The sequence below is a fragment of the Lepisosteus oculatus genome, chromosome 5, assembly GCF_040954835.1.
Source record: "Lepisosteus oculatus isolate fLepOcu1 chromosome 5, fLepOcu1.hap2, whole genome shotgun sequence".
Lineage (NCBI taxonomy): Eukaryota > Metazoa > Chordata > Actinopteri > Semionotiformes > Lepisosteidae > Lepisosteus > Lepisosteus oculatus.
In genome coordinates, this window is record NC_090700.1 from 25,987,137 (window position 1) to 26,000,143 (window position 13,007).

At 37.2% G+C, this 13,007-nt stretch overlaps 1 protein-coding gene across 1 annotated transcript; it reads right to left on the bottom strand.

The window, feature by feature from the left end:
- Positions 1 to 3,303: 3,303 nt before the first annotated feature.
- LOC107076786 (splicing regulator RBM11) lies at positions 3,304 to 11,099 on the bottom strand. Its single transcript, XM_015342144.2, has 5 exons — positions 10,888 to 11,099; positions 8,411 to 8,573; positions 7,305 to 7,386; positions 4,198 to 4,285; positions 3,304 to 4,048 (listed from the first exon to the last, which is right to left on the bottom strand). Exons 1-5 carry the CDS (start codon positions 10,990 to 10,992, stop codon positions 3,722 to 3,724), a joined length of 765 nt encoding a protein of 254 aa, XP_015197630.2. The 5' UTR covers positions 10,993 to 11,099; the 3' UTR covers positions 3,304 to 3,721.
- Between the last annotated feature and the right edge of the window lie 1,908 nt (positions 11,100 to 13,007).

Here is a 13,007-nt window from a genome sequence, read left to right on the forward strand (position 1 = left end):
ACCCTTGCTGCGTACGACTGGAAAAGAATTCGTGATCGGATCAACGAAATGCTTCATAGGAGGAGGCGGTCTTTTCCTCTTGTCTAACAGTCTGTCCACAAACAAAACATTCCTGTTAGACAAGAGGAATTGAAAAAAAAACAATGTTGTCAATGAAAACCGGTGTGTGTGTCTCTTCCTGCTGGATGTCCCTCTCACAAACTGCTGAATTAATAAAATAATTTTATTGAAAACGAGTTTGCGATTGTCTGGTCTTTAAATTCTGGAGATACGCGATTCCATATTATATTCCCTTTTAATCAAATTCTAAAAGTATGCTTGTTGACTCTGGTATCACGTTAGTTAAAGACTTCGATGCTTAAAATGTTTAGGGAGAAATGGAATACTGGTGTGTATGTTTTCTTTAAAGTACCGAGACCAGCCATATACTGTATGTTTAAGTTCCAAAATTAATATAGTTTATGGGCTTCACACGCGTTGCAGTATGCTCAGGCACTAAGTAAAAGGAGATGCTTCGTATTGCTTGACTAATTTTAAAAACTAAGTTATAAATATAAAAATTGCAGGCGCTGCTCTGGTGCGTCGGCTCCTACACAGTGCCTGTCTGCCGTAAGCGTTACAATATACATACAGTACCCAACACTGCTTGTACCCATCTGTCATGCAAATAAAACACCTTGAATTGAATTGAATTGAGGGGAGAAGGGGGGGATACTAAAGCCAATACTGGCTCAATGGGCTTTGACGTGCTAATGCATTGGTTTAACGGTCTGGGTGTGGCAGGCTTCCAATGTCAACTCGACTCGATTAGAAGACAATGAACGTATTTTAGCCCTAAATGAATTAATAGCAAACATGGTTTACATAAAATACATTTTTCCAAGAAAGTTTATAATAATACGATCTATAGTTGAAATCTGAGCCTACTTTAAAAATAAAGGAAAAGCATTTTCAGAGAGCAATCACGCTGTGTTTATGTAGAAAAAGTGATTAGGTTTATGAGCAATCTAATTACCTATTCGCTTAAAGCGCTATATAAAATAAAGTTTATTTAGAGATGAATGATCAGTGTCGCAGTTTAAATAATGTGAGTCAGGAAACTAACACAGCGCCACCGGATTTAATAACGCAATTAAAACGCTATAAAATAATGTGACACAGTACAGCACAGTACAACAATACTGACCATGACTTTAGAAGCATAAATTACCTTACACTCAATTTAAACACAAGCTGTCTTTCTGTATGAACCTCTAAGCTGGTTCATACAGAAAATGTAGAAATGCATTAGCCTGATCATGATTAAAAAACACATAATTAAACACGCGTTTGCGATTTAAATCAGAACACGATTTAAATCAATATAAATGTTTATATTGTAACGCATACTGTCCAGCCTCCATTTCTCTATAAAAATTTACTGTTGCACACACACACACAATAGAAGCAGGAACCGCTGTCAGAAGGGAAGATATATTCAAAATATCGCAAATATCGATCATGTTGCGATATTTTGAAATATAAAAGTCAATTGATTGTCCATAATATCGCTTACCTATTTTTTCGAAGAAATGTTTGTTAAAATAAAAGTCCAGCACCAGCTGGATTCGAACACACAACCTGCCAGGTGGTAGTCACGCACCTAGACCAGTAGGCTACAAGACAGCTCGCATGATCAGGTAGGCGAAACAGCCTTACACAGTCCTGCCGCAGTACACGGATATAATCATACCGTTATTAAATTCTTTAGATACGCGATTCCATATTATATTCCCTTTTAATCGAATTCTAAAAGTATGCTTGTTGACTCCGGTATCACGTTAGTTAAAGACTTCGAAGCTTACAATGTTTAGGGAGAAATGGAATACCGGTATGTATTTTTCCTTGTGATATTTTAAGCTCTAGTTGAATGATAGGTGTCGCATTTTAAATCATTTTCGTAGCTAGAAATTATGAAACGCCCTGTTAAAAGCAAGGAAGTTTTTATGCCCCGTTGAAGTAAAACAAAATGCCTGACAAAGTATGGCTTGGACAGATTCCAAGTGCTTGTACAAATGTGCTAAAGAAATTATACTTTGAGTATACAGCTTGTCCAAAGTCATCCATTATTAATACTATTAGTAATATCTTCAGTAAAGGCTTTGATGCATAAATATTTCTGATAAAGGTAGGTTGTGTACTTCTGTCCAACTGAGCAATCTTGCTTTCATAATATATACCAACATTTTAATGACTGATGATTAACATGCTGTAATACACAGTTCAAAATTAAAGGCTCAAATGCTGTACATGAGAGGTTAAGCTCCCCCTGGCGGTTTTACAAGGCGACGCCGGATAGTTAGTCACGTGACACACGTGATACCGCGTGATACTGCGTGATACTGTGACACGCCCACCGGGGTATGCTGCGAAATACCTCACCCATTTTGAATGGCTGCATCTGTACCTCAGCCCTGAGAGCTAAATAAGACAATTAAAACTATTCCTTTATGTTTCATTATAGTAGAACAGTTCTGATCCAGGTGACCCTGTATTGGATGAAATAGTTCAAAATTGGGTTGATGAATAGTAATAATAAGAAATAATATTGAGTGGCTATCGTTATTGTCAATGTTGTGAACCACAGAGGAACAATCCTAGGCATTTTTAGAATAATATCTAAAAGAGGCAAAATAAGTTTGCAAAAGCATGCTCAAATCTAGACTTATGCAAATAAATCACATTATTTATACAGTTTCTAAAGACTTAAGAAAACCTTTTTAATGTATGTGATAAGGTAATTAAGATCCTCAAAATCTCTACAATTTAAGGCTAAATCTTTTTCAGTCCTACTTTTTTATGATATGCTGAAATATTAATTTATTATTCTAGAAAATGTGAAATTTAAGTCTGTCACTGCAATTCTACAGTAATTATAAATCTTACTTACTGTAGTTACATTTGAATAGCACTTTTATCTGCAAACATCCCAGAGTGTTTTACATACAGGAGGGGAGGACTTAATCCACTTGACTGAGGTAGCCAAAAATTATATGGCAACAGGGATAACATGCAAGCTCCAAAAAGAATGTGCCCCAGGCCAATAATTTAACTCAGAATCCAAGAACTGTGAGGCAATAATACTAACACTGCCTCCATAAAATCTCATGATTTTATAAAGGCATTTATTCTGTATTGGTAATGTTAGATTTTTTTGGAATCCATATACAAGTACAGTACATGCCTTTTTTCAAAAAGATAAAGGATTTCAGTATTAAGACCTTCTGTATGAAATTAAATTGTTTTAGAAATAAAAACAATATATATTTTCCCATTGCTTTATTATTGTGTCTTAAACATTAAAATTCTAAAAAAAAAATTAAAATATCTTTCCTTTAATACACTGCCTGCATTGTACAAAAATAAACGAGAACCAGAGGGCAACATCCAAAGCAATATCTAAGACTTTTTTGTTGTGTTCATTCTGAGTGGGAAACTATTCATACAAAATACTTGTAGCAGTTAAGCAGTAGCAGTTATTCACAAGAAGAAAAAACAGAATACATAAATTAAGACTTCAAGATGTTTTGCAAGTGTCACTGAGTTTTTCTTAAATCTTTTTTCTGCTTTGAGCTGTTAATGAATCCCTTCTAATGACACTGTGTGTGAATTACTGTACATACAGTATATACTGTATAATGAGTGCTTTAAGTGCAGAAGGAAACACCGGCTTCAATGACTCTCATATTTTATGTTTGCTCTTATGCTTCCTGAATTCTTGTTTACCATCCTGTGTCTTCTTGGTTCTTCTCTCCTTTTGGTCTGTGTCCCATGTGTCTACTACCTGCCCCTCACGGACCCAGCTGTAAGACAGAAATTCTGAGAGCTGGTCTTGCTGGTCCTGTTGTGCATGTGTCCATTGGACAAAGCTGGAACTAGCTGGGCAGCTCTGCACAAACCAGGACATGGAGGTCATTCTAGACTGCTGGGAGAAGGCATCAGGAAGATAAGACTGCTGTTGGGCAATCTGGGCATCCATGGAATATGGTTGGATTGGAGAACAAAACATCTGCAATAATGAAAAGATTATAAACATTTCCTTTTAAAGTATAAATTTGAATCACAACTGTTGATTCACGTAAACCACATAATTCTGCTTTTTAGAAATCAAGTTTAGTTTTGTTGACATGCATTTTAACTTGTGTGTCTTGCGCTTACCGGATTTTGCCAGCAGAGATTCTCTTGCGATAAACAGGTGCTGACTGCTGAACTGGGAAACACAGAAGCCTTCTGACAACAAACAGTCCTGCAAAACATATCATATTCATTATGGCTGAATATGCTGAATATGGAATATGGATTACCAAAAAGGTGTCTCCAAATCCCCCATTTACAGAAGAAGAAAAGGAATTAAATTCATATGTATCTGTGGCCTTTATTTCTGATAAAACAATTGTCCAGGTTTTCTTAGTCTAAGATGCTTACTGAGTTGCCATAGCAAAGTTTCTGTTACAAAATTCACAAAGAATATCAACTCATCAAATTTACAGTAAGGTTCTTCTATCCTGTCAGTCTAGAGTAGTAGTTTTGTGTTTTAAAGACAACTTTGAAGCAAAACCCAGACTGTTTTTTTTTTTCTGAAGCCTTAAAGCTTTTAAATTTCCGTGCTTAACTGCTTTTCACTTGTTCAATCTATCAACTTTATTCATACTTCAAAAGTTTGGTTGGGTACAGTTACAACTCATCAACTCCTGAACTAATGGTATAATTTATAAATGTCACTCCAAAGGTAGGCCATATGGTGCAAATAATAATTCTTTACAATATCTTCATTGTAGAAGAAACCATTAGGTTATGGTGATGACACATTTTGAAATACCTCTTAATACAGCTTTCTTTTTATGTGATTTGTTTCTTATACAGTATATTCTCAAACTAATTTGGATCACTAGAGATTTAATTATACTTTGAACATTCTAGTCATTGCTTGTTGTTAAGACCTTAGATGTTTTCGGCCTTTTGAAATGCTATGCATAATTAAGAATTTCTGAGCTTTGAGCTGTGTTGTTCCATAACCTATTGTCACGCCCGACATCCCTCCCTAGAGGGCGCACCACTGCTCTCATTATTGTTCGTGTCATTTAGCTCTCCAGGTGTACCCTTTTAGTCTTATTATTTAAAGCCCAGCTCCTCCAGTCCTCGGGGCTCATCATTAGGGTAAGATGTCGCGAGGCCCGTCTAGCACCAGGAAACCCTACGTCCGTCTCCTGAGGGCATAGGCCTCATTCCCGACACCTCCCGTTTCCTGAGCCCGGGGTCTGGAGGATCTCGCCCCGTCACCCTTGGACCTCCATGTTTCGTTTGTCTGTGTGCTCCCCCCTCCCGGGGATTTTAACTTTGTCGCGTCCCAGGATGGATTTCCAGTTGATGGACTTTCGGACCGTGCTTTGACCTGCCCTTGGACCCGTTTGGATTTGGATGCCGTTTTGTCTTCCCCGTACACTGTCTCACGGACTGTCACTATTATTTTGTGCACTATTAAACCCCTGTGTGTTCCTTTTTACCACGCCTCCTGTTTTCTCCAGCTCTTACCGCATCGCATAGGGTCTTTTACAAGATCTGACATGGATTCCAGTCCGTGTCCGTTACAGAATGATGAGCCTACGCTAGACCCCGCGAGCGGTAATCTGGAACACCCGGACCCTCATCTGGACCTTTTTCTTTTCAAGATGCCCTTCCTGTTTTCCTGTCAAGATCCATTCCTGTTTCGCTGGACAAGGTATTTTTTGTGGATTTTTTTTTTAAAGGAATTCTTGGTTTTTTTTTTTCCTGGACCGTTTTGTTTCTCCGTTTTTTTTTCTTTCCCCGCTGGAACTATTTTGAGAGTGGACAGCCCTACCGTTTTGCATATAGTATTCTCCGGTTTTATCTCTTGTGTATATAGTGATTCTGAATTTCCTTCTCTGGTTGTATATAGTCTGTGCTTGTGATATTCTTGTTGATAGTATTGCCCTTATTTTTAATTGTGTAGGGCGTCAGGAGCCGCCCTTGAAGGGGGGGGTACTGTCACGCCCGACATCCCTCCCTAGAGGGCACACCACTGCTCTCATTATTGTTCGTGTCATTTTGCTCTCCAGGTGTACCCTTTTAGTCTTATTATTTAAAGACCAGCTCCTCCAGTCCTCGGGGCTCATCATTAGGGTAAGATGTCGCGAGGCCCGTCTAGCACCAGGAAACCCTACGTCCGTCTCCTGAGGGCATAGGCCTCATTCCCGACACCTCCCGTCTCCTGAGCCCGGGGTCTGGAGGATCTCGCCCCGTCACCCTTGGACCTCCATGTTTCGTTTGTTTCGTGTGCTCCCCCCTCCCAGGGATTTTAACTTTGTCGCGTCCCAGGATGGATTTCCAGTTGATGGACTTTCAGACCGTGCTTTGACCTGCCCTTGGACCCGTTTTGATTTGGATGCCGTTTGGCTTCCCCGTACACTGTCTCACGGACTGTCACTATTATTTTGTGCACTATTAAACCCCTGTGTGTTCCTTTTTACCACGCCTCCTGTTTTCTCCAGCTCTTACCACATCGCATAGGGTCTTCTACAAGATCTGACACGGATTCCAGTCCGTGTCCGTTACACCTATTGGCTCACAAAAATTAAATTAATCATAATTACCATGTACTATATATAATTTCTATATTGTACTAGTACTGTTTCTTAACCATATAAAGAAACATTATAAAACAAAATGCTTAACTGGAAAAAAAAAACATTTGGTTATACTGAATAAAGCAAATGCAATTCCCGCTCTTAATAACAATGTCCTTACACAATACCAGCCTTTCCTTTAGAATGGTTTTGTTGCAATTCATTGTTAATTGTATTATTTAAGCCTTCACAGTCAAGTTATCATTGTGAAACATTGAAAGCTTAATAAACTAATCCAGTTTACCTTTAATTTAATCAATTTAATTGTTTCCCCAGTTGTAGACCTTTTATTTGTAATTGGCTGACGCTTTAATCCAAACCAAAAAGTACTGTGCTCAATGGTACAACAGTTCCTAACCAGGATTTCAATGCATACCCTCCCAGCTGTGAGTCAATAACCCTAACCACTGTTTCATACTGCTGTCTAATCTAAACAGACACAGTCCATTCCTAACTCAAAGAACAGAATCTGGGAATACTTCAGGTACAGTTGGTTGTTTCAATAGCTTGGGTTTGAAACATATTTATAACCAAAAACATTCCCTTCATACTCATTCTCAGAGATCCCCAAGTTAAAACTCTTCATCAGGGCAATAACGAGGTGATATCTGAAGTTCATACCTGTAGCTCTCTTGTGAAGGCTTACCAGGACCGTTTTCCAACACTGGGAAAACAGCATGTGCTTCAGCATTGTGGGAGCTCCCTAGAAAACATACATCTTAGTTTACTGGTGATTCTGCATTGTCATCAATCTGACAATATAATTACAGTAACTGCTCTACAAGACAAAATTACAGTAAATTACCTCATTGAAATCAAAACTGATTAGAAAATGTGAGAAACCTCATATAACATGTATAAGGGGTCGACAACCTAAGAAGGGACCTGCAATGAGTTAGCTCATGCACTTTATTTTATTTGCTTCCCATTGATACTTTTGAAATATCAATACAAAAATAATATTAAAATCTCATAACATCTAAAACTCATAAATGAATATGCACATCTTACTATTTATGTGGATGCATTCGATAACAAAACTGAACTCTGGAGCTCTTCAAATTACACTTTTTCCAACATTTAGTCCAAAAAATTATTTTAATACTTTCTACAGTATGAAATCTGTTATGTCATACACAGTTATATTAATGCTTGCCTGAATTTACTAATAATTTGTAGTAAGAATACATTGCAAGGATTAATTACTATATCTATATTTTATTAGCTATTAATTAGCTGTCTTTTTCTTTTGACAAATCTTAATGATAAGATAATGAGTTCATTTATTATAAACACATAAACAATTACATAGATTAACTCCTACAACAGTATGATCAGAGTTCATCCAATATACGTACTCTTAACCTTCTTTTAGCTAATAAGAGGAGGCCATTTGATCCAGCTTGCTCATTTGATAGCAGCTAAATCGGAGGATCTCATCAAGCCTTTTCTTGAAAAAGTCATAATGTCACACATTTGAAGTGTAGAACTGTAAAAATTCCTTCTGTCTTTAAATGATATAGGGTTGTGTTCACAGTTGGCAGTTCAGGATGGTGTGTAAAAAGCAAGGAATCAAACAGTATAACAGAACAAATCAGTTTATATATAACACTTTTATGCATGTGCAAGCTTCTTCACACTTTTAGGAGGTACTAAAATGTATATTTTTATTCAGGTGAATGAAAAATAAATAGAAAGCAAAATTAGTGTATCATAATGAAACCCACCGAGTCTGTACTGAAGCTTGATTGGTCGTCCATACAAACAGATCCCATTGAGAAGTGCAATGGCATATGGCACCGCCTCTCTGTGTTTGTAACACACAAAACCATAGGATCTCTGCCTCCCATCCTTGTCTTTAGCAATGGTGACTTTTGTCAAAGGCCCAGCCTGACAAAGACACTACAATCAGCAAAAGAACAACCAACTCTACCCAGGAAATATACTAATAAACAACCAGTGATATTCTTAAGACAGGGCCAAAAGACTATGGCAAAGCACAAACTGCCATACCCCAATTACAGTGCCCCTTAACTATGGTAAAACAAAAAACATAGGCTATCATGTGCTCACACTATGGCGTCCAGTTACAACTCTAAAGCACAAATACTCAAGTGTCATCCCAGTGAATTTAATATGGCATAGAATCTACAGTGTCCAAACACAATGGCAAAGCACAGAATGTCAAGTGCTCATTACGCTGCCCAGTAACTAGAGTAAAGCACTGTATATAGTATATGGTAAAACAAAGAATATCATGTGTGCATTACACCACCTAGTAACTATTTTTTTTTTTAAATCCTGTGTTACCTACACTGCCTAGCAACTAAAATAAAGCAAAAAATACCGTGTGGTCTCTATAATCCAAGTGATTGAGGTAAAGCACAGAATGTCATGATTTCACTAAAATGCCCAGCAGCTTTAAATATTATTTAAATATCAATACAGTTCCCTGTGGCAATAACTGAGGCAAAGCACAACATTTGATGTATTCCCTACAGTGTCCACTGGTATTAACTATAATAACAAAAAACAGAATATAATGTCTTCAATACAGTGACAAATGTGTATGGTAAAGCACAGGTGTTGTAATGTGTTACCTACACTGCCCAGCGTCTAAAATAAGGAAAAGAATGTGCTAACTATAGTGTCCATTGACTATGGTACAGCAAAAATGTCATATTATATATCATAATATAAATATTAAATTAAATATTAAACCCAATGGAAGAATGATAAAACATAGAAAATCATGGCTCAATGCATAGAGCATTAGTCACTGTACAGTGACTATAGCAAAGCAGATTACTATATATCATGTTTTTATTCCAGTACACAGTAACTATGATAAATAACACAATGTCATGTTTTCACTATGCTACCCAGTAACTACAGTACAGCACAGACTGACGTGTGTATTACAGTTCTTATTACCTTCGGTATAACACAAAGTGTTCACTACAGCAAAACAGAATCCCAAGTACTCTAGGTATTATAATCACAAGCTGTGTTCTGTACTCATTACAATACTCAGTGACTAAGGAAACACACAGGATGTCATGTATTCCCAGTGGTAATAATTATGGTAAAAAACAGATGATCATGGGTTCTGTATGCTGTTCATTGGCAGGAACTATGGTAAAGTACACATGATATGTTTAAATAGTGTAAAATGAACATGATACAGCACAAAATGTCACATGTTCTATACAATGCCTAGTGACTTTATTAAAACACAGATTATCATGAGTTCAATACAGTGAAAAATGAGAATGGTAAAACAGATAATGTAATGTTCTCCCGTCAATACCACGAGGACATAGTAAAGCAAAAATGCCACGTACAATGCCCAGTGACAATAGTAAGTTGCACGATGTTTTGTACTCACTACACTGCCCAGTAATCATGATAAAGCACAGAATGTTGTGTTCACCACAGTTCACAGTAACTAGGGTAAAACATAAATGTATGTGTACGGTATGTTTGGTAAAGCATAAAGTAAAGTTTTGTTATGTATGTTTTGTAAAGAAAAACTACATAATTAAAAAATCAGTTGAGGCTGAGAAAAGAATTCCACAAATCATTTAAATAAAGTTACCAAAACTGGTACAAGGTTTCAATCATGTAATTAATTTTTGCAAATTAATAGATGTTCCTGAGATTTACTACTCATCTTCCAGAACATCAAATAAGCTTTCCATACATAGAAAATGAGAAAACTTTGAAAAGAAAATAAATAGAAAATTTAGGACAAATGGAGTCTACCCCTACAGCATCAAAATTTAGAAACTAAGGAAGTCTTCTATATGTTTACCTCGGGTGTTTTTAAGAGTATGTCTGGCCTTTTTCTTCTCTAAATAATGAAATGTTAAAAACTGTACGGATTAAGACCTTAGAAGTATGAATATATTACAATGCATACATTATACAGTATAGGTTAACTCGATACTGACAATAACGCCGTTTTTGTTTTACAACTGAAATATTTTAGAAAGCCGATCTGTACTAAAACGTATTCGTAACTCAGATTACACTAACGGTGGTGACCAGGCGTGATTCATCCTGCACCGTGGCACGGACACATTTCACCTTCATCACATACTGTATCACCGACACACCTGCAATGTATCTGAGAAACCATTAACCATCATATCAACACCCAGGTTGCTTGCAAGATGCATAGCAAACGTATCATGTGCAATACCTGCAAAAAAAGCTCGAACAGAATTTCCTCTCTTACTGAGCTGTCTAAGTTTCCCACAAATACGGTCTTCTCAGCTTCATTGTAGCTATTATACATGGCAAACATCTACTAATGCATCTAAAAATGTACAATAAATTTGCTAAGGATCTTTTAACAGCTAAAATCACGACAACCAAACCTCCTCCAGATACCGAAGAGATGGCAGTGTGCTGCTGTCGTAAACTATACCCTTGCACATACCATTGCGACGTTGAAATACATCTTTAACCCTCCAGAGGGCGAAACATAACTGCTTAATAGCAATCAGCTTTTCTGGAAAAAGTAAAGGTTCATACTACTGTATGCTGAAAACTAATGAAAAGAAACATTTCGGCTGTGGTGTTCCTGGTTGGTTTTGTCCTTTAGAATACTTAGTGCTTTGCCTAGAACTTAAAACGATATGGTATTTGTTTTTTGTGTCTTGCATAAAACAAATTGTTTTTTAAAGACTTAAAATGTAGAATGTGAAAATAGTTGTACACAGCTTCAAATTATTTTTTTAAAGATAAAACCTGCCACGAGGGGGACAAAATGCCTGTGTGAGGGAGAGCATCAAGAGTGCAGAGGGGGCTAATTCAGTTCAGCTGTTAGAATCTGTTACTGTAACTGTAACTTAATCCTCAATAATCCTTTAAAATAAGTCTGAAAAGTTTCCTGTTTGAACTACAAACTTATTCATCCTGAAGAAGATTGCAGAGAAAAACGAAAGCCAACATAAAATGTGCAGGCTATTTAAAACATTTTAGGTCTTGGAATGAAACACAAAATTCAATAACCGGTTAAGTCCAAACGTATTAATACTGTATGTACATCAATACAGAATTTGCTCATAACTGTACAAATACAACAATAACAACAACAACAATAATAATAATACTAATTTCACAGCTGAAGTTAAAGGGAGCAGGGCATTTAAATTTAGACTGGCTCATGTTCATGGTGCTGGTTTTGCTGGCCCACACCACACTGACGCTTTGGAATCTTTGCTGCATTAGATAGCTTCTGTCTCATAAAGGCTTTGATTTCTGTATGAGTCTTGTCAGGGAACACAGATTTTACTTCAGCTATCGAGAGAAAGAGAACAGAAAAATATTATTTACCTTAACAAAATATTCTAAATGATTATTTCAGAATATAACCTAAGCCATCAACACTCACCAATTATAGCTTCAACTTCTTCTCGGGGCAGGGGTGGCCTTATTTCGCTGTTAGATGAAGAGACCAGGACACAGTGAGATGCCATGTATGCTGTAGTGTACAAGCCATTCATCAGATCATTTTTGTATTTTGCTGCAGTTGCCCGGGAACAGCGATCCCTCAATGTGATGAGCTGTACATTTTATAGAGAAAGACAACATTTGGAGAACAGGTGTGAGGAAACAATTGAGCTACCTGTGTGTGCTTAGCTGTAGTACATGTGTGTAGCTTCTACTCAGTTAGAAAGCGTTAGAATGGCAAATGGCTTTACACATACCTTAGCTTGTACACCCTGAGGTGTGGACTCTCTTGTGAACTGGCCAATTGCAAGTTTAGTTTTAGTTGCCTAGAAAAGAGTAGAATAGAATGAATAATACTAGAAATACCCAAAATAACCCAAAAGAACACTGTCACATTGAAATAGTTTGTGTTTGTTGTGTATGTGTTTGTGTGTGAATGCCTGCGCATGTGTTTGTGTGAGTGAGCAGTACATCACCCCTCATTTCATCAGAAAATATGCTAGCTGACATGACAGCTTGATAAATGTGAGAGGTTTTAATTGCATTTCACAATGTAAGATGGTAAAAGAGGGATGAAATGAAGGAATATGTTACTTACTTTTTCTGAGTGAGCAGGGGGAGGCTGGTTGAGGCTAGGGGTGCGAGCAGGAGGCAGAGAGCAGGGACAGTCCTTGAAAAGAAGAGGAAGTGTACTGATGTGTGGTGTTTGGTGTTTTGTGGTAGAAGTATGGGGAGAAGGAGTTTGGGGACATTGTTCCTGGAAAAGATCTGAAGTTAGGGGAGCCGAGAGGGATGAAATTAAATTCTTCAATGAAGACACCATCTCAGGCAAATCTGAAATTACATTTGGAAGATAATCACAGT

Coding starts and splice junctions, on each gene's coding strand:
- LOC107076786 (XM_015342144.2), bottom strand. CDS start 10,992: ATGTTTGCCATGTATAATAGCTACAATGAAGCTGAGAAGACCGTATTT. Junction 8,574..10,887: donor TGTTCGAGCTTTTTTTGCAG/GTATTGCACATG, acceptor TGTCTTTGTCAG/GCTGGGCCTTTGACAAAAGT. Junction 7,387..8,410: donor CAAGCTTCAGTACAGACTCG/GTGGGTTTCATT, acceptor TATGTTTTCTAG/GGAGCTCCCACAATGCTGAA.